Genomic DNA, 20,426 nt, shown 5'->3' with positions numbered 1-20,426 from the left:
GTGTGTGTGTGTGTGGTACACGTGTGTGTGTGTGTGTGGTACACGTGTGTGTGTGTGTGTGTGTGGTACACGTGTGTGTGTGTGTGTGTGTGGTACACGTGTGTGTGTGTGTGTGTGTGGTACACGTGTGTGTGTGTGTGTGTGTGTGGTACACGTGTGTGTGTGTGTGGTACACGTGTGTGTGTGTGTGGTACACGTGTGTGTGTGTGTGGTACACGTGTGTGTGTGTGTGGTACACGTGTGTGTGTGTGTGGTACACGTGTGTGTGTGTGGTACACGTGTGTGTGTGTGTGTGTGTGTGTGTGTGGTACACGTGTGTGTGTGTGTGTGTGTGTGTGTGGTACACGTGTGTGTGTGTGTGTGTGTGTGTGGTACACGTGTGTGGTACACGTGTGTGTGTGTGTGGTACACGTGTGTGTGTGTGTGGTACACGTGTGTGTGTGTGTGTGTGTGTGTGTGTGTGTGTGTGTGTGTGTGTGTGTGTGTGTGTGTGTGTGTGGTACACGTGTGTGTGTGTGTGTGTGTGCGTGTGTGCGTGTGTGTGGTACACGTGTGTGTGGTACACGTGTGTGCGTGTGTGTGGTACACGTGTGTGCGTGTGTGTGGTACACGTGTGTGCGTGTGTGTGGTACACGTGTGTGCGTGTGTGTGGTACACGTGTGTGCGTGTGTGTGGTACACGTGTGTGCGTGTGTGTGGTACACGTGTGTGCGTGTGTGTGGTACACGTGTGTGCGTGTGTGTGGTACACGTGTGTGCGTGTGTGTGGTACACGTGTGTGCGTGTGTGTGGTACACGTGTGTGTGTGTGGTACACGTGTGTGTGTGTGTGGTACACGTGTGTGTGTGTGTGGTACACGTGTGTGTGTGTGTGGTACACGTGTGTGTGTGTGTGGTACACGTGTGTGTGTGTGTGTGGTACACGTGTGTGTGTGTGTGTGGTACACGTGTGTGTGTGTGTGTGTGTGTGTGGTACACGTGTGTGTGTGTGTGTGTGTGTGTGGTACACGTGTGTGTGTGTGTGTGTGTGGTACACGTGTGTGTGTGTGTGTGTGTGTGGTACACGTGTGTGTGTGTGTGTGTGTGGTACACGTGTGTGTGTGTGTGTGTGTGGTACACGTGTGTGTGTGTGTGTGTGGTACACGTGTGTGTGTGGTACACGTGTGTGTGTGTGTGTGTGTGTGTGGTACACGTGTGTGTGTGTGTGTGTGTGTGTGTGTGTGTGGTACACGTGTGTGTGTGTGTGTGTGGTACACGTGTGTGTGTGTGTGTGTGTGTGTGTGGTACACGTGTGTGTGTGTGTGTGTGTGTGGTACACGTGTGTGTGTGTGTGTGTGTGGTACACGTGTGTGTGTGTGTGTGGTACACGTGTGTGTGTGGTACACGTGTGTGTGTGTGTGTGGTACACGTGTGTGTGTGTGGTACACGTGTGTGTGTGTGTGTGGTACACGTGTGTGTGTGTGTGTGTGTGGTACACGTGTGTGTGTGTGTGGTACACGTGTGTGTGTGTGTGTGTGTGGTACACGTGTGTGTGTGTGTGTGGTACACGTGTGTGTGTGGTACACGTGTGTGTGTGTGTGTGGTACACATGTGTGTGTGTGTGGTACACGTGTGTGTGTGTGTGGTACACGTGTGTGTGTGGTACACGTGTGTGTGTGTGTGTGTGTGTGTGGTACACGTGTGTGTGTGTGTGTGTGTGTGTGTGTGTGTGGTACACGTGTGTGTGTGTGTGTGTGGTACACGTGTGTGTGTGTGTGGTACACGTGTGTGTGTGGTACACGTGTGTGTGTGGTACACGTGTGTGTGTGTGTGTGGTACACGTGTGTGTGTGTGTGGTACACGTGTGTGTGTGTGTGGTACACGTGTGTGTGTGTGTGGTACACGTGTGTGTGTGTGTGGTACACGTGTGTGTGTGTGTGTGTGTGTGTGTGTGTGTGTGTGTGTGTGTGTGGTACACGTGTGTGTGTGTGTGTGTGTGTGTGTGTGTGTGTGTGTGTGTGTGGTACACGTGTGTGTGTGTGTGTGTGTGGTACACGTGTGTGTGTGTGTGTGTGTGTGTGTGTGTGTGTGTGTGTGTGTGTGGTACACGTGTGTGTGTGTGTGTGTGGTACACGTGTGTGTGTGTGTGTGTGGTACACGTGTGTGTGTGTGTGTTACACGTGTGTGTGTGTGTGTGTGTGGTACACGTGTGTGTGTGTGTGTGTGTGTGTGGTACACGTGTGTGTGTGTGTGTGTGTGGTACACGTGTGTGTGTGTGCGTGTGGGTGTGGTACACGTGTGTGTGTGTGTGTGGTACACGTGTGTGTGTGTGTGGTACACGTGTGTGTGTGTGTGTGTGTGGTACACGTGTGTGTGTGTGTGTGTAAAACACGTGTGTGTGTGTGGTACACGTGTGTGTGTGTGTGTGTGTGTGGTACACGTGTGTGTGTGTGTGTGGTACATGTGTGTGTGTGTGTGTGGTACACGTGTGTGTGTGTGTGTGTGTGTGTGTGTGTGTGTGTGTGTGTGTGTGTGTGTGTGTGTGTGTGGTACACGTGTGTGTGTGTGTGTGTGTGTGTGTGTGTGTGTGTGTGTGTGTGTGGTACACGTGTGTGGGTGTGTGTGTGTGGTACACGTGTGTGTGTGTGTGTGTGTGTGTGGTACACGTGTGTGTGTGTGTGTGTGGTACACGTGTGTGTGTGTGTGGTACACGTGTGTGTGTGTGTGTGTGTGTGGTACACGTGTGTGTGTGTGTGGTACACGTGTGTGTGTGTGTGGTACACGTGTGTGTGTGTGTGGTACACGTGTGTGTGTGTGTGGTACACGTGTGTGTGTGTGTGGTACACGTGTGTGTGTGTGGTACACGTGTGTGTGTGTGGTACACGTGTGTGTGTGTGTGTGTGTGTGGTACACGTGTGTGTGTGTGTAAAACACGTGTGTGTGTGTGTGTGGTACACGTGTGTGTGTGTGTGTGTGTGTGGTACACGTGTGTGTGTGTGGTACATGTGTGTGTGTGTGTGGTACACGTGTGTGTGTGTGTGTGTGTGTGTGTGTGTGTGTGTGTGTTACACGTGTGTGTGTGTGTGTGTGTGTGTGGTACACGTGTGTGCGTGTGTGTGGTACACGTGTGTGCGTGTGTGTGGTACACGTGTGTGCGGTACACGTGTGTGCGTGTGTGTGGTACACGTGTGTGCGTGTGTGTGGTACACGTGTGTGTGTGCGTGTGTGTGGTACACGTGTGTGTGTGTGTGTGTGTGTGTGTGTGTGTGTGTGGGTGTGGTACACGTGTGTGTGTGTGTGTGTGTGTGTGTGGTACACGTGTGTGTGTGTGTGTGTGTGTGTGTGGTACACGTGTGTGTGTGTGTGTGTGTGTGTGTGTGTGGTACACGTGTGTGTGTGTGTGTGTGTGTGTGTGTGTGTGGTACACGTGTGTGTGTGTGTGTGTGTGTGTGTGTGTGGTACACGTGTGTGTGTGTGTGTGTGTGTGTGTGTGTGTGTGTGGTACACGTGTGTGTGTGTGTGTGTGTGTGTGGTACACTGTGTGTGGTACACTGTGTGTGTGTGTGTGTGTGTGTGTGTGTGTGTGTGTGTGTGTGTGTGTGTGTGTGTGTGTGTGTGTGTGTGTGTGTGTGTGTGGTACACTGTGTGTGTGTGTGTGTGGTACACTGTGTGTGTGTGTGTGTGTGTGTGTGTGTGGTACACGTGTGTGTGTGTGTGTGTGTGTGTGTGTGTGGTACACGTGTGTGTGTGTGTGTGTGTGTGTGTGTGTGTGTGTGTGTGTGTGTGTGTGTGTGTGTGTGTGTGTGTGTGTGTGTGTGTGGTACACGTGTGTGTGTGTGTGTGTGTGTGTGTGTGTGTGTGTGTGTGTGTGTGGTACACGTGTGTGTGTGTGTGTGTGTGTGTGTGTGGTACACGTGTGTGTGGTACACGTGTGTGCGTGTGTGTGGTACACGTGTGTGTGGTACACGTGTGTGTGGTACACGTGTGTGCGTGTGTGTGGTACACGTGTGTGCGTGTGTGTGGTACACGTGTGTGTGTGTGTGTGTGTGTGTGTGTGTGTGTGTGTGTGTGTGTGTGTGTGTGTGTGTGTGTGTGTGTGGTACACGTGTGTGTGTGTGTGTGTGTGTGTGTGTGTACGTGTGTGTGTGTGGTACACGTGTGTGTGTGTGTGTGGTACACGTGTGTGTGTGTGTGTGTGTGGTACACGTGTGTGTGTGTGTGTGTGTGTGTGTGTGTGTGTGTGTGTGTGTGTGTGTGTGTGTGTGTGTGGTACACGTGTGTGTGTGTGTGTGTGTGGTACACGTGTGTGTGTGTGTGTGTGTGGTACACGTGTGTGTGGTACACGTGTGTGTGTGTGTGTGTGTGTGTGTGTGTGTGGTACACGTGTGTGTGTGTGTGTGTGTGGTACACGTGTGTGTGTGGTACACGTGTGTGTGTGGTACACGTGTGTGTGTGTGGTACACGTGTGTGTGTGGTACACGTGTGTGTGTGTGGTACACGTGTGTGTGTGTGTGTGTGTGTGTGTGTGTGTGTGTGTGTGTGTGTGTGTGTGTGTGTGTGGTACACGTGTGTGTGTGTGTGTGTGTGGTACACGTGTGTGTGTGTGTGTGTGGTACACGTGTGTGTGTGTGTGTGTGTGTGTGTGTGTGTGTGGTACACGTGTGTGTGTATGTGTGTGGTACACGTGTGTGTGTGTATGTGTGTGGTACACGTGTGTGTGTGTGTGTGTGGTACACGTGTGTGTGTGTGTGTGTGTGTGTGGTACACGTGTGTGTGTGTGTGTGTGTGTGTGTGTGTGTGTGTGTGTGTGTGTGTGTGTGTGTGTGGTACACGTGTGTGTGTGTGTGTGTGTGTGTGTGTGTGTGTGTGTGTGTGTGTGTGTGTGTGTGTGTGTGTGTGTGTGTGTGGTACACGTGTGTGTGTGTGTGTGTGTGTGTGTGTGTGTGTGGGGTACACGTGTGTGTGTGTGTGGTACACGTGTGTGTGTGTGTGTGTGGTACACGTGTGTGTGTGTGTGTGTGGTACACGTATGTGTGTGGTACACGTGTGTGTGTGGTACACGTGTGTGTGTGTGTGTGTGTGTGTGTGTGTGTGTGTGTGGTACACGTGTGTGTGTGTGGTACACGTGTGTGTGTGTGGTACACGTGTGTGTGTGTGTGTGTGTGTGTGTGTGTGTGTGTGTGTGTGTGTGGTACACGTGTGTGTGTGTGTGTGTGTGTGTGTGTGTGTGTGTGTGTGTGTGTGTGTGTGTGTGTGTGTGTGTGTGTGTGTGTGTGTGTGTGTGGTACACGTGTGTGTGTGTGTGTGTGTGTGTGTGGTACACGTGTGTGTGTGTGTGTGTGTGTGTGTGTGGTGTGTGTGTGTGTGGTGTGTGTGTGTGTGTGTGTGTGTGTGTGTGTGTGTGTGTGTGTGTGTGTGGTACACGTGTGTGTGTGTGTGTGTGTGTGTGTGGGTGGGTGGTACACGTGTGTGTGTGGTACACGTGTGTGTGTGTGTGTGTGGTACACGTGTGTGTGTGTGTGTGTGTGTGGTACACGTGTGTGTGTGTGTGTGTGTGTGTGTGTGTGTGTGGTACACGTGTGTGTGTGTGTGTGTGTGTGTGTGTGTGTGTGTGTGTGTGTGTGTGTGTGTGTGTGTGTGTGGGTGTGGTACACGTGTGTGTGTGTGTGTTACACGTGTGTGTGTGTGTGTGTTACACGTGTGTGTGTGTGTGTGTGTGGTACACGTGTGTGTGTGTGTGTGTGTGTGTGTGTGTGGTACACGTGTGTGTGTGTGGTACACGTGTGTGTGTGTGTGTGTGTGTGTGTGTGTGTGTGTGTGTGTGTGTGTGTGTGTGTGTGTGTGTGTGTGTGTGTGTGTGTGTGTGTGTGTGTGTGTGTGTGTGTGTGGTACACGTGTGTGGTACACGTGTGTGTGTGTGTGTGTGTGTGTGTGTGTGTGTGGTACACGTGTGTGTGTGTGTGGTACACGTGTGTGTGTGTGTGTGTGTGGTACACGTGTGTGTGTGTGTGTGTAAAACACGTGTGTGTGTGTGGTACACGTGTGTGTGTGTGTGTGTGTGTGGTACACGTGTGTGTGTGTGTGGTACATGTGTGTGTGGTACACGTGTGTGTGTGTGTGTGTGTGTGTGTGTGTGTGTGTGTGTGTGTGTGTGTGTGTGTGTGTGTGTGTGTGTGTGTGGTACACGTGTGTGTGTGTGCGTGTGGGTGTGTGTGTGTGTGGTACACGTGTGTGTGTGTGTGTGTGTGTGGTACACGTGTGTGTGTGTGTGTGTGTGTGTGTGTGTGTGTGTGTGTGGTACACGTGTGTGGGTGTGTGTGGGTGTGTGTGTGTGGTACACGTGTGTGTGTGTGTGTGTGTGGTACACGTGTGTGTGTGTGTGGTACACGTGTGTGTGTGTGTGTGTGTGGTACACGTGTGTGTGTGTGTGTGTGTGGTACACGTGTGTGTGTGTGTGTGTGTGTGGTACACGTGTGTGTGTGTGTGGTACACGTGTGTGTGTGTGTGGTACACGTGTGTGTGTGTGTGGTACACGTGTGTGTGTGTGTGGTACACGTGTGTGTGTGTGTGGTACACGTGTGTGTGTGTGTGGTACACGTGTGTGTGTGTGTGGTACACGTGTGTGTGTGTGGTACACGTGTGTGTGTGTGTGTGTGTGTGTGGTACACGTGTGTGTGTGTGTGTGTGTGTAAAACACGTGTGTGTGTGTGTGTGGTACACGTGTGTGTGTGTGTGTGTGGTACACGTGTGTGTGTGTGGTACATGTGTGTGTGTGTGTGGTACACGTGTGTGTGTGTGTGTGTGTGTGTGTGTGTGTTACACGTGTGTGTGTGTGTGTGTGTGTGGTACACGTGTGTGTGTGTGTGTGGTACACGTGTGTGCGTGTGTGTGGTACACGTGTGTGCGTGTGTGTGGTACACGTGTGTGCGTGTGTGTGGTACACGTGTGTGCGTGTGTGTGGTACACGTGTGTGTGTGCGTGTGTGTGGTACACGTGTGTGTGTGTGTGTGTGTGTGTGTGTGTGTGTGGTACACGTGTGTGTGTGTGTGTGTGTGGTACACGTGTGTGTGTGTGTGTGTGTGTGTGTGTGTGTGGTACACGTGTGTGTGTGTGTGTGTGTGTGGTACACGTGTGTGTGTGTGTGTGTGTGTGTGTGTGTGTGTGTGGTACACGTGTGTGTGTGTGTGTGTGTGTGTGGTACACTGTGTGTGGTACACTGTGTGTGTGTGTGTGTGTGTGTGTGTGTGGTACACTGTGTGTGGTACACTGTGTGTGTGTGTGTGTGTGTGTGTGTGTGTGTGTGTGTGTGTGTGTGGTACACTGTGTGTGTGTGTGTGTGGTACACTGTGTGTGTGTGTGTGTGTGTGTGTGTGTGTGTGTGTGTGTGTGTGTGTGTGTGTGTGTGTGTGGTACACGTGTGTGTGTGTGTGTGTGTGTGTGGTACACGTGTGTGTGTGTGTGTGTGTGTGTGTGTGTGTGTGTGTGTGTGTGTGTGTGTGTGTGTGTGTGTGTGTGTGTGTGTGTGTGTGTGTGTGTGTGTGGTACACGTGTGTGTGTGTGTGTGTGTGTGTGTGTGTGTGTGTGTGTGTGCGCGGTACACGTGTGTGCGTGTGTGTGGTACACGTGTGTGTGGTACACGTGTGTGTGGTACACGTGTGTGTGGTACACGTGTGTGCGTGTGTGTGGTACACGTGTGTGCGTGTGTGTGGTACACGTGTGTGCGTGTGTGTGGTACACGTGTGTGTGTGTGGTACACGTGTGTGTGTGTGTGTGTGTGTGTGTGTGTGGTACACGTGTGTGTGTGTGTGTGGTACACGTGTGTGTGTGTGTACGTGTGTGTGTGTGTGTGTGTGTGGTACACGTGTGTGTGTGTGTGTGGTACACGTGTGTGTGTGTGTGTGGTACACGTGTGTGTGTGTGTGTGTGTGTGTGTGTGTGTGTGTGTGTGTGTGTGTGTGTGTGTGTGGTACACGTGTGTGTGTGTGTGTGTGTGGTACACGTGTGTGTGTGTGTGTGTGTGTGTGTGTGTGTGTGTGGTACACGTGTGTGTGTGTGTGTGTGTGTGTGGTACACGTGTGTGTGTGTGTGTGTGTGTGGTACACGTGTGTGTGGTACACGTGTGTGTGTGGTACACGTGTGTGTGTGTGGTACACGTGTGTGTGTGGTACACGTGTGTGTGTGTGTGTGTGTGTGTGTGTGTGTGTGTGTGTGTGTGTGTGTGTGTGTGTGTGTGTGTGTGGTACACGTGTGTGTGTGTGTGTGTGTGGTACACGTGTGTGTGTGTGTGTGGTACACGTGTGTGTGTGTGTGTGTGTGTGTGTGTGTGTGGTACACGTATGTGTGTGGTACACGTGTGTGTGTATGTGTGTGGTACACGTGTGTGTGTGTGTGTGTGTGTGTGTGGTACACGTGTGTGTGTGTGTGTGTGTGTGTGTGTGTGGTACACGTGTGTGTGTGTGTGTGTGTGTGTGTGTGTGTGTGTGTGTGTGTGTGTGTGTGGTACACGTGTGTGTGTGTGTGGTACACGTGTGTGTGTGTGTGGTACACGTGTGTGTGTGTGTGTGTGGTACACGTGTGTGTGTGTGGTACACGTATGTGTGTGGTACACGTGTGTGTGTGGTACACGTGTGTGTGTGTGTGTGTGTGGTACACGTGTGTGTGTGTGGTACACGTGTGTGTGTGTGGTACACGTGTGTGTGTGTGTGTGTGTGTGTGTGTGTGTGTGTGTGTGTGTGTGTGTGTGTGTGTGTGTGTGGTACACGTGTGTGTGTGTGTGTGTGTGTGTGTGTGTGTGTGTGTGTGTGTGTGTGTGTGTGTGTGTGTGTGGTACACGTGTGTGTGTGTGTGTGGTGTGTGTGTGTGTGTGTGGTACACGTGTGTGTGTGTGTGTGTGTGTGTGTGTGGTACACGTGTGTGTGTGTGTGTGTGTGTGTGTGTGGGTGGGTGGTACACGTGTGTGTGTGGTACACGTGTGTGTGTGTGTGTGGTACACGTGTGTGTGTGTGTGTGTGTGTGTGTGTGGTACACGTGTGTGTGTGTGTGTGTGTGTGTGTGTGTGTGTGTGTGTGTGTGGGTGTGGTACACGTGTGTGTGTGTGTGTGTGGTACACGTGTGTGTGTGTGTGTGTGTGTTACACGTGTGTGTGTGTGTGTGTGTGTGTGTGTGTGTGTTACACGTGTGTGTGTGTGTGTGTGGTACACGTGTGTGTGTGTGTGTGTGTGTGTGTGTGTGTGTGTGTGTGTGTGTGTGTGTGGTACACGTGTGTGTGTGGTACACGTGTGTGTGTGTGTGTGTGTGTGTGTGTGTGTGTGTGTGTGTGTGTGTGTGTGGTACACGTGTGTGTGTGTGGTACACGTGTGTGTGTGGTACACGTGTGTGTGTGGTACACGTGTGTGGTACACGTGTGTGTGTGTGTGTGTGTGTGTGTGTGGTACACGTGTGTGTGTGTGTGTGTGTGTGTGTGTGTGTGTGTGTGTGTGTGTGTGTGTGTGTGTGTGTGTGGTACGTGTGTGTGTGTGGTACGTGTGTGTGTGTGTGTGTGTGTGTGTGTGTGTGTGTGTGTGTGTGTGTGTGTGGTACATTGGTCAGATTTTTGAAATGTTACTATCAGTCAAACACTGATTGCAATTCTGGAATTGAACAGATATTTAAAAAATTTGCATGGTGTGTGGCCACCTTTAGACATACATGTCAAACTCTGTGGCCAAGACAGGCCTACAGAGCTATTAAATTTGACCAACAATTGGTTTCCCTACTTTGCATCATGTTTGGCCCACTCCAGACCACCAGGGATGTTATATTAGAGCGGAAGCCTTAGATCATCATGGAAGCCATATGGGGAGGTAGACACCAGGGAACTGTATGGTGGGGGAGAAGGCGTTAGACAGCCGGGAACTGTACAGGGGAGGGACGAGGGCCATTAGACACCAGGGAACTTTAAAAGGGACGTGGATGGTCACTAGATATTGATATTGGGCCACAACTTGGTCCCAGTGTTCAATTTTGGCACACTTTGCATTTGAATTTGACAACCCTGATCTTATATTGGTTCCACACATATAAGTAATGTGAGTATGGATTGTAGATATTTGACATATTTGTGATCAAATGTTTATTGAATGCCAATTAATCCAAGACCCTTAATTAATCCAACCCTTCAGGACAATGGGTTAAGCCACGCATGTACATGCATGGCCTCTTCCCGTGTAGTACAGCTGGAATACTCCTTTAGGCCTGTAACCCACTGCAAATCGCAATCACTAGCATTTTTAATGAACTCTTTGTAAGTGATATCTTTAGCGGTTTCTAGCGATTTTGGTAGCGATTTTAAAAAAGTGTAAGCTTTTTGCCAGCGATTGTGTAGCAATTTGCGATTAGCGATTTTTATTTTGATTGGTCCTTTCAATGTATCAGAATTTTATTTACAGTTTGCATTAATTTAAAATTACACTCAAATTGCTATGTGTAGCGATTCATGAGCGACTACGCCAGCATATTTATATGCTCTACATTGCAGAAACGCTAACCCCACCAAAATGCTGCATGTCCTGCGATATTGATTTTATATATTACTTGGCCTATTGTATGCTTGAGTAACTTATCTGTAATGATTGCATTGAAAGAGAACCTGTAAAGCATTATTTTCAATTAATCTGTTCATTTATTGCAGATAACTTCTGTGTATAAACAAGTGTTTGGACAGGGTTACACACCTTACCTTGGTACTCGTCAGTTTCACATCACACCCCAGATGGTTCAGGTAATCCATTCTTTATACTTGGGTTATGTAAATGAACTATCAATGACCAATGGCATTAATGAGGGTTTTAGCTTCATGACAAATTGGCATTACATTTCATTTTAGAGTGTCTTATTTAACTTTAGCTCCACATACTGTATTTAAACCGATAAGCACCTTTTCATACTGAATAATGTGCACAGTACTCAGTGAAATGCCTTCATCCAGTTACGATCAGTGTAACATAAAAGCAATAGGTACCGAAAAAAGGGCTTTAAAGTAAAGTACACCTTTTTCTATTTTTTCTTACTACTTTTATTTTTCATACTTACCTTAGTAGTGGGAATCCTCTGTATAGTCCTCCTGCAGTCTGCCAATTCTGTATAGGGACCCGCTTTACTTATTCAACTCAGCATGAGGTAAATGGTTTTCCAGCCTTGCTCTCGGCATGAATAAGTGCATCTCTAATGGGCTTGCGTATGCCCAGTACTGTACAATGGAGCTGCTTGTGCAGAGCTTTATCCTTAGTGCAGAACCATTTTGTTCTGCACAACCCAGTTCAGGAGGGCGGCCAGAATACATATATTTAACTTTAAAAGGAGGCAAATAAGTCCAAAGGGTCCCTACTCTGGGCTGGTGCACACCAAGAGCTTTTCTGAGCGTTTTTAAAAAGCTAGCACTTTGAAAATCGCTTGGCTAATGTATTTTAACATCTTGCTGACCGTTTCACGCCAATTGGCGTGAACGCAGCGGCAGCCCCAGGACCGCTCCACGCCGATTGCCGTCAACGGCTTTCTATGGGGCTAGCAGGAGAGTGCTCCGCCTTCAGTCTCCCAGCGGCGATCGCGGCTCGGAGACTGTTAGATGGGGAATTCTAATATACCTGTATAGTGCTGCGATCTAAGGCAGTGCTGTACTGGGGACAGCCGTGTGACACGGCTGTCCCCCTGGGGGACACAGACGCTATCGGCGGTGATAGGCTGAAGCCTGTCACAGCCGATCGCAGTGATAGGCTGACTAGGAGAGGGAGGGAAAATTATTTAAAATAAAATATGCATTTTTATTAAAAAAAATAAATATATTTGTAAAAAAAATAAAGATTGAGAGAGCGTTCAGACCCCACCAACAGAAAGCTCTATTGGTGGGGAGAAAGGGGAGGGGGGGGGGATCAGTTGTGTGCTGAGTTGTGCAGCCCTACAGTGGGCCCTTAAATCTGCAGTGGCCTAATTTATGAACGGTCCTCAAGTGGTTATTGGGATGGATCACACCAGAGCGAAGTGATTTTCTCACAAACGCAAACGCGACCCTGCAGCATTTCTGCTAATTTCTGAGGTGATTCAGACTCGATGGGAAGTATAGGAAAGTGGAAAAAATGCTCTGAAAAGCGCTAGATCAGAGCGATTTTCCAAGCGTTTTTGTTACAGAAGCTATTCCGTTACAGCTCTACTGTAACAAAAAATAAAAACATTACACAAAAATGCTCCTAAAATCCTAGGCATGATTAGAAAATCGCTAGGCACATGCCTAGGATCGACTAGAAAAATTTCTTCAAAGTGCTGAGCGTTTGCGATTACGATAGCGCTTTTTGGTGTGCACTGGCCCTCTGGATCGGTGGGCTGCAGGAGGATCTGGCCTGGCGGCAGAGAGGCAGCGAACGAGACTGGGAGCCAGCTGGACAGTTACTGCAGGTGAGATTTGAATGCACGGCGGGAGTACATTTTGGGTGGTAGGGGCCGGGGGTTCTGTTGCGTTTGTGAGTCGCCACAATATTGCGCTCCGTTACCGTTGCGCACCCATTTGGCTGTGTCGGCTGTGTTTAATCCAATTTGAAAACATTATCGATAGATGTATGGCCACCATTAAATTGACCGGAAGAGATGTTGATATAAATGCCTAGTAACAATACAGCAAGCTGACACTCTCTTTTGTCATTTTGTTTCTGGGTCTTATAGGTGTAAGGTAACGGGTGTCTTTTTTTCCGATACATAGGCGAAAAGGTGTGGTGTTAAAATCATGTTTTCTAAAAGCTTTGCAATACAGCAAAGTCCCCGGTATCTGGCACCAGCAGGGGTCGCCTAATGCCGCATACATGTGCTTGCCAGTTGCTTGCCCAACCGGTCTAAAAAACACAAACCTGCCCCCCTAAATACTTTCCGAGCTTCTAGCAATGTCTAGCAGCCTTCTTGTAGCACCTTGCGGGCTCCTAGCGACTGTCCAGCTTCCACAGTGCACAGAACCTGACGTATCACCTGGCCCGCATCAGGTCAGGTGACACATATGCCGTCTTGTATGCACAGATTTTACAGCCTGCTAGGTGCTGCAGGAAGGCTTCTACATGTCGCTGGAGGCTTGGTAAGTATTTTAAAAGCCTCAAAACTCACCCAAAACAAAGTCCCCATTATCCCTCAGGCATGCCAGTTAGTTGAGACTTCCGGTTCCAGATTATGGGGATACATTTAAAAATTACGCCAACAAATTTGAGGCGCAGGATGAAGCCGATAAACTGCTCACTCTGCTCCACAACAAGTCCCGGTGGCGTTAATTACTGTTCCCCATCCAGGCCGCCATGGATAGTGGGGAACGACGTAGCTGGCTGCCAGCTACGGGTGGCGGATGAATTACACTGTTTTAAGCCGTTTGGCCTCAGTCTTTCGGCGGCGCCCAAATTAGCTTCTGAGCGCTGCTATAGCCGTAATTCACATTACGGTCTATGGTGCGCCCAAATATGCCGGCGTCAAATTGTTGTGCTTTGGATAATGGGGACTTTGCTCTATATAGAGTGGAACCGGAAAGAATTTTTTTATTTGCATTATTTTCAAGAATTGCATTTAGAGGCACTTGCACACACATATTAATATTACATAACTTGACCATAAAATGCTTGCATTTTCTCTCATACACTCAGCATAGTTTAAACACACCTCTGGAAGTAGATTCAAAAATGCCTCTACTCTTCAACTCTACAAACATGGCTAATCAGACCTGATCTTATAATGAAAGTTTACATTATGCTTCTATATGCAGCAATATACACACATTCTTGTTAACTAGACTTTAGTAATAGCATGCAGGTACATCACTGCCTAACGTACTGCTAGGTTTATTGGCACTATGTATTTCACATTATAGATTGCACTTTCTGTAATATTGGCAATTCTGAACAGGGATAAGGCGTACCAAACGCAAATTGTTTAAAAATTGTGATCACTTGATTAGAAGATTGTGCTAAGCCAAAGAACAGTTTGTGTGACTGTTAAAACAATTTGCGTCACAAAATCAATTGACCAGCTTAAAGGCAAAAGAAGGCTTTTGTAATCAATATTAAAACAGGGATCTTAATTTTAAATTGTATGCTCATTATGTCACCAATACTAATTGCAATGCTGTTGGGCAAATTAAGGGGTGGTTATGTTGATGTCACACAAGCTGTGACTTATGATATTAAAATAATTTAAGATTCCTTTAAAGGCAGGAGGATTCATTCCCAAATCATTTGATTTCTGATATACAGATATGCCCGGTTTAGGAGTTCTTTATCGAACAATTCCTATTATGTTGCTACAAATATGAAAGAATACAAAAACAAATAAAAATCTGATAATTTATTCATACAAATATATTAAATAAAAGAATGTAATCGAATTATACTTCAGGTAAAATGTATACAAGACTTTCGGTTGTAAGCTTATTTATACAACATCAATTCACAGCTCAAGCATCAAATAAAACCCCGCAAACAATAGGTTTGGTATAAGAAGCTTCAAGCCTGTCCAATCAGATACTGTTGGGCAGTAAACTCAATATAAACCTCAGAGCATATAATATGAATCACATGATATCCATTAACTGAAAACACAGGGTGTGTCAATTATGCAAGTCACTACAAGACATATGAAAGCAATATAGCTGACCTAATTTGCATCTGCAATACCATATACCAGTATATTCTGTAACTATGAATCCAGGGCTGTGGAATCTGAGTTGAGGAGTCGCAGTCTGGGCAATTTTTGGGTACCTGGAGTCGGGAGAAAATACTCCGACTCCTAATGAATTTAAACTAAAATAGAAAATATGATAAAATATTCTATTTCTCAGATAATAGTCATCATAAATAATTTATATATACAGTAATAGCTGTGCTTAGTCCACAAAAATGAAATAAACCAATCAAAAAATAGTTGTGCTGCTTCAATAAAGCAGTCCCAGTATTTTTAAAGTCAGATATACATATCTGATTGTGACTATACACGTGCCGCTCCCACAGCCAGGAGCATTCTGCACCTGCGCAATAGTACTGCACAGGTGTATTACGCTCCCAGCGGCGTAGTGTGTGCATGCGTACTACGCCCGACTGGCTCAAGTACCTGGACCCATGGCGGAGGACGACAGCGATTGGCTGATTAGCCTGAAGGGGGCTGGAGGAAGCCCCAGGTATGTATAAAACTTTCATCTGTCTAAGGTTTACTTTGTTACCCAGTAGTACTATACATATGCACTCCCTACAGAGCTGCAGGGAATCAACTAAGAATGTTATGCACATTGAACACAGAGGTGTTGTCTAAACCTGGTTCAGTACCCACACCTGGTTCACACCCACAGTTATATTGTCTAGGGCCTGATCCATGTTCAGATTGTGCATGAAGTTTAATTTTCGCGTTTAATTACTTTTAATGTATTTATATGTTTTAACCTCGTTTCAGGTTGGTTATTCATTTCTCTCTCGTTACACGGATTGTCCCTCAGCCACACACAAACCTCTTTCCCTTCTACATGGTTCTTTGCAATCGATTGAACCAATCATGAAGTGTGTGGAGATGAATTGGATGGTTATCCTTGTGGGTCCTCCAGCTGCAGGAAAAACCAGCCTGATTCAGCTCCTGGCTCTCCTATCTGGCAACAAGTTAAGAGTCATGGCCATGAATAGTGCTATGGACACCACAGAGCTCCTTGGTGGATTTGAACAGGTACAATTCAAAATATAGATTTTTATTTTTTATTTCCCTTCAACCATGATACATATTTATTTTAAACTGCTGTATTTTCAGGCTGATATTAACCGGCCATGGCAACAGCTTATTGAGAAGATAGGGAGTGCAGTGATGGGCCTAGTTAGAGAGGGCCTCCTTGCTCCAGATATCTCTTCTGAAACAGAACATTTGCTGCGATCCTGGAGCCACCTTAATCTGAGTTACAGGCCTAAGAGTGTGGTGGAAGGAGGCAGAGGAATCACTGCAGATGTGATCAGCAAATTAGAGGCTGTTCTCCCACAGATCCAGAGGCTGAATGCAAAGCTTGGATGCTATTCAAAAGCAGGTATGAGGTTCAGTAAAGAATGTAACATGAAAGAATGTGAATTTTTGTTTTGGTTGGGTAAGAGTTGTTTCCACACATTAGGGTGATTTTTCCCTTTATTCCATTGAAAATTCCACAGCTTGATTGAGGATCTTGAAGGTCTCAGGACAGCAATAAAAATTTGAGAGGTTAGGTTTATTCTCTAATATATTAAAAAGTTTTATTTATGGTTTGTCCCTGTTGGAGAGGTTTATCTTACTTTGTGTCAACGCAATAAAGTAAGGAACTTCTCGGAAGTAGGAAAATCAAAATGTTCTAAACTTTATCCATACAGAAAAATACAACGGAGAAGGGGCAAAGTAACAAAGGAAGGCTTAATAGTTTATAGACACTATGGGCCATATCCATTTAACAAACTCGTCAGGGATAATCATTTTCATTAGTCAAGACAGTGGACCAATGGGGAGCCCCAGTGGGGGCTTTAAAGATGCTGTGCTGGGGCTCAGAGATAATTACAGTGACAGGACTTACAGTGAGGGGTGGTGGGTGTTCATGGTTGCAGGTAAATTGCTCGAGGGTGCCTTCCTCAGCATGTGGGGGCTTTGGGCAAGGACGGACGAAACGACAGGGAGCTCTGAGGGCTCTTAAAGACCCACAGACGCAAGGTCTTCAGGTTAATTTAATATGAGCGTGTAAGTCCCTTAATCAGAGTTGCAGGGACCGTAAGACTGCATCTGAGTAGCCTTACTGTCCCTAAATTGCCACCTGATGCTGCTCTTGTTTGTCAGTGGGTTAATCCATGGTTCCTTCTTTTTCAGGTATGCATTTTTATTATAAGCATTGCTTTTCCCTGAGATAAAAATGCCTGATACAGTATTTTAATAATTTAGCTAAAATCATAAAATCTAACGAAAACGTGATAAAGATATGGCCCCTTTCGGAGGTTATAGATTACTTACCACATTTACAACTCCTATGACCGCTATTACCAGTGTCAGACTGTGGCCATAAGAGCACTTTGTTAACAAAACACTTACAGGTCAACTTTAACTCATCAGTAGGTAATCAGGTGCTGCAATTTAGAGCTCAACTTTATTACTGAACAATGAAGGGGTGAAGATAACATTTAATTTTATCCGCTTGTCAATGGCTATTAGAAACATACACTCGCCTAAAAGATTATTAGGAACACCATACTAATACGGTGTTTGACCCCCTTTCGCCTTCAGAACTGCCTTAATTCTATGTGGCATTGTTTCAACAAGGTTCTGAAACCATTCTTTAGAAATGTTGGTTCATATTGATTGGATAGCATCTTGCAGTTGATGGAGATTTTTGGGAATGCACATCCAGGGCACGAAGCTCCTGTTCCATCACATCCCAAAGATGCTCTATTGGGTTGAGATCTGGTGACTGCGGGGGCCATTTTAGTACAGTGAACTCATTGTCATGTACATGCAACCAATTAGAAATGATTCGAGCTTTGTGACATGGTGCATTATCCTGCTGGAAGTAGCCATCAAAGGATGGGTACATGGTGGTCATGAAGGCATGGACATGGTCAGAAACCATGCTCAGGTAGCCCGTGGCATTTAAACTATTCCCAATTGGCACTAAGGGGCCTAAAGTGTGCCAAGAAAACATCCCCCACACTATTACACCACCACCAGCCTGCACAGTGGTAACAAGGCATGATGGATTCATGTTCTCATTCTGCTTATGCCAAATTCTGACTTTATTGAGACTCATGAGACCACGCAACATTTTTCCAGTCTTCAACTGTCCAATTTTGGTGAGCTTGTGCAAATTGTAGCCTCTTTTTCCTATTTGTAGTGGAGATGAGTGGTACCCGGTGGGGTCTTCTGCTGTTGTAGCCCATCCGCCTCAAGGTTGTGCGTGTTGTGGCTTCACAAATGCTTTGCTGCATACCTTGGTTGTAATGAGTGGTTATTTCAGTCAACAGTGCTCTTCTAACAGCTTGATATGGGCCCATTCGGCCCATTCTCCTCTGACCTCTACCATCAACAAGGCATTTTCGTACACAGGACTGCCGCATACTGGATGTTTTTCCCTTTGCACACCATTATTTGTAAATCCTACAAATGGTTGTGCGTGCAAATCCTAGTAACTGAACAGATGGTGAAATACTCAGACCGGCCCGTCTGGCACCAACAACCATGCCACGCTCAAAATTGCTTAAATCCCCTTTTTTTCCCATTCTGACATTCAGTTTGGAGTTCAGGAGATTGTCTTGACCAGGACCACACCCCTAAATGCATTGTAGCAACTGCCATGTGATTGGTTGATTAGATAATTGCATTAATGATAAATTTAACAGGTGTTCCTAATAATCCTTTAGGTGAGTGTATAACTTATTTGATATTAACAATAAATGAGTATACGTTATAAAAAAAAAAAAAAAAAAAATCTGTGAAATGATTGATGTGTGTATTATATTCCACCAGAATTCGCCGCTATTTTGGAACTCTTGAACAGCTTTAAGGAACAGCTCCTAAATACTGTGGAGGGACAGAGCAGTGGAACTTTTGAATGGGTGGATGGAATGCTGGTGCAAGCACTGCAGAATGGAGACTGGTTACTTATGGATAATGTCAACTTTTGTAGGTATGCATGTTTAGCTATTGCGATGTTCTTTGTCACACTTACAACTTGGCAACATCCCAGTTGATTAATGCTGGTACAGCAATCATAGTTTTGCTATAATACACTCAAAAGTACATGTGTGCAGAATACAAGAATGTTTTTGATCAGGCATCAGTAAACAGATGAATAACTACAATACAACATAATATGTCTATCAGACATATCCAATATCTGATGAATGTATGAACCTTTAAAATTACTGAAGAGTAAAATTAATCCTAAAAAATATTTTTTTTTTTTGATTTAATGCAAATTTTGTAGCCAATTTAATGCACCTTGGGATATTTGCATAGTAATAGTGAAGGACTGGGCTAATGGGGAAAGAGGGGAACAGGGAAAAGCAAGAATGCAGGTAAAATAAGAGGGTTAACACAATTTCAAGATGTTATGCTGATTGTTCACAGAAATACTTAAGGTTTTTGTATTTACATGTTGACAGTCTGCAACTTACCAGTGTAACCCTCACAACGCCCCCCCCCCCCCCCATACCACCTCCACCCCATAATCGCCTATGGAGGTTTTCATTTCCAGACCCACCAGATCCCAGCTAGGGGCACACAACCATATCTATGGGGCCTCTTTGGAGATGTTGCAGTCATGAATCACCATCAGTCTGCAACAAAGGGAGGGGATGAGTGTAGTGAAAGATTGCTTGAAACAGTGATCTAGTTGGACCCTCCTCCATAGGCCAAAAGAGACCTGAGCAGAAGCCCCAGCATGATGTCGTTGATGGAACGATGTGAGGAAGAGAGGGAGAACTGTTAGTAATATTGGAGTGGGAGGGAAGAGGTTAAAAATTAAAAAAAAAAAAAGCTTGAAAAGGTACATGAAGCCACAGTAGGGCAAAGCATTTGAACAGTCCAAATGTTTTTCCAATCTTCCTACGCCCTTCTGTAGTCTGTGCTGGGACCCCTTTTTACAATATTGTTCCCCTCCATGTACAAGCGCTGCTACAGTGTCCACGCACAATGTATAGCCTGCGCAGTAGCACAGACCCGCTCTTGCACTGTTTTTTCCCTCTGTACAAGTAGCTACAAGCACCTCCGCAGTGCTCGTACATGGAGAGGAGGAGAGCAAATGTGAAGGTGAAGAGAGTCCTGGCTGGCAGCAGAGGGTTTCTTTTTGTTGTTGTTGTTTTTTAGCTATAAGTTTACTTTTAAAGTACTACATGAAAAAGTCTTTAAAAGATTTTAAAAAATCTACTGTATATGTTTTAAGTTAAAAAAAAAAAAAAAAAAAAAAAGACTAAAATAAGCCTTATCGGTTGTATTTTTTTAATTTATATATTTTTTTTGTAAGTATTACTAATCTTGCATTAGTTTTCTTAAGTTGGTCTTCATCTGTTGTGTTGCAGTTCCTCTGTACTGGATCGCCTCAATGCACTGTTGGAACCTGGAGGTGTCCTGACTGTGAGTGAGAGAGGGGTGATTGATGGTTGCATCCCAACTATATCTCCTCACCCAAATTTCAGGTACAGACATTTTTGGTGCTTGACATTTCTCTTTGGAAAAGAGGTGCATTTTAATTGGTTGCTGGTAGATACCGTATTTTCCGCCGTATAACCAGTGCTGGGCCGAAATTACGCATGAGCGTAATTACGCATCGTAATTCAATGTAAAATTACGCGTAAGCGCTACGCGTAACTTACGGTCTTACGCGTAATTATTTACGCGTAAGCAGTAAAGTGGTATCGTAATTACACTGTCTACCGTAATTGCAAGGTATGCGTAATTTTACGAACACTTACGCGTAATTT

General features: G+C 46.2%; 1 protein-coding gene across 1 annotated transcript in view; it reads left to right on the top strand.

Moving 5' to 3' along the window:
* The window catches only part of MDN1 (midasin AAA ATPase 1), a 317,199-nt gene that overhangs the window by 159,519 nt on the left and 137,254 nt on the right, over window positions 1-20,426 (top strand). Inside the window, exons 41-45 of the mRNA XM_068231147.1 lie at window positions 10,646-10,735; window positions 15,415-15,678; window positions 15,760-16,027; window positions 18,472-18,631; window positions 20,025-20,141. Coding sequence (XP_068087248.1) covers window positions 10,646-10,735; window positions 15,415-15,678; window positions 15,760-16,027; window positions 18,472-18,631; window positions 20,025-20,141 — 899 coding nt within the window. The remainder of the gene's footprint in view (window positions 1-10,645; window positions 10,736-15,414; window positions 15,679-15,759; window positions 16,028-18,471; window positions 18,632-20,024; window positions 20,142-20,426) is intronic.

The sequence above is a fragment of the Hyperolius riggenbachi genome, chromosome 4 (genome assembly GCF_040937935.1).
Source record: "Hyperolius riggenbachi isolate aHypRig1 chromosome 4, aHypRig1.pri, whole genome shotgun sequence".
NCBI lineage: Eukaryota > Metazoa > Chordata > Amphibia > Anura > Hyperoliidae > Hyperolius > Hyperolius riggenbachi.
The sequence above is the reverse complement of the archived record's forward strand: the minus strand, read 5'-3'. Positions and strand labels throughout refer to the sequence as shown.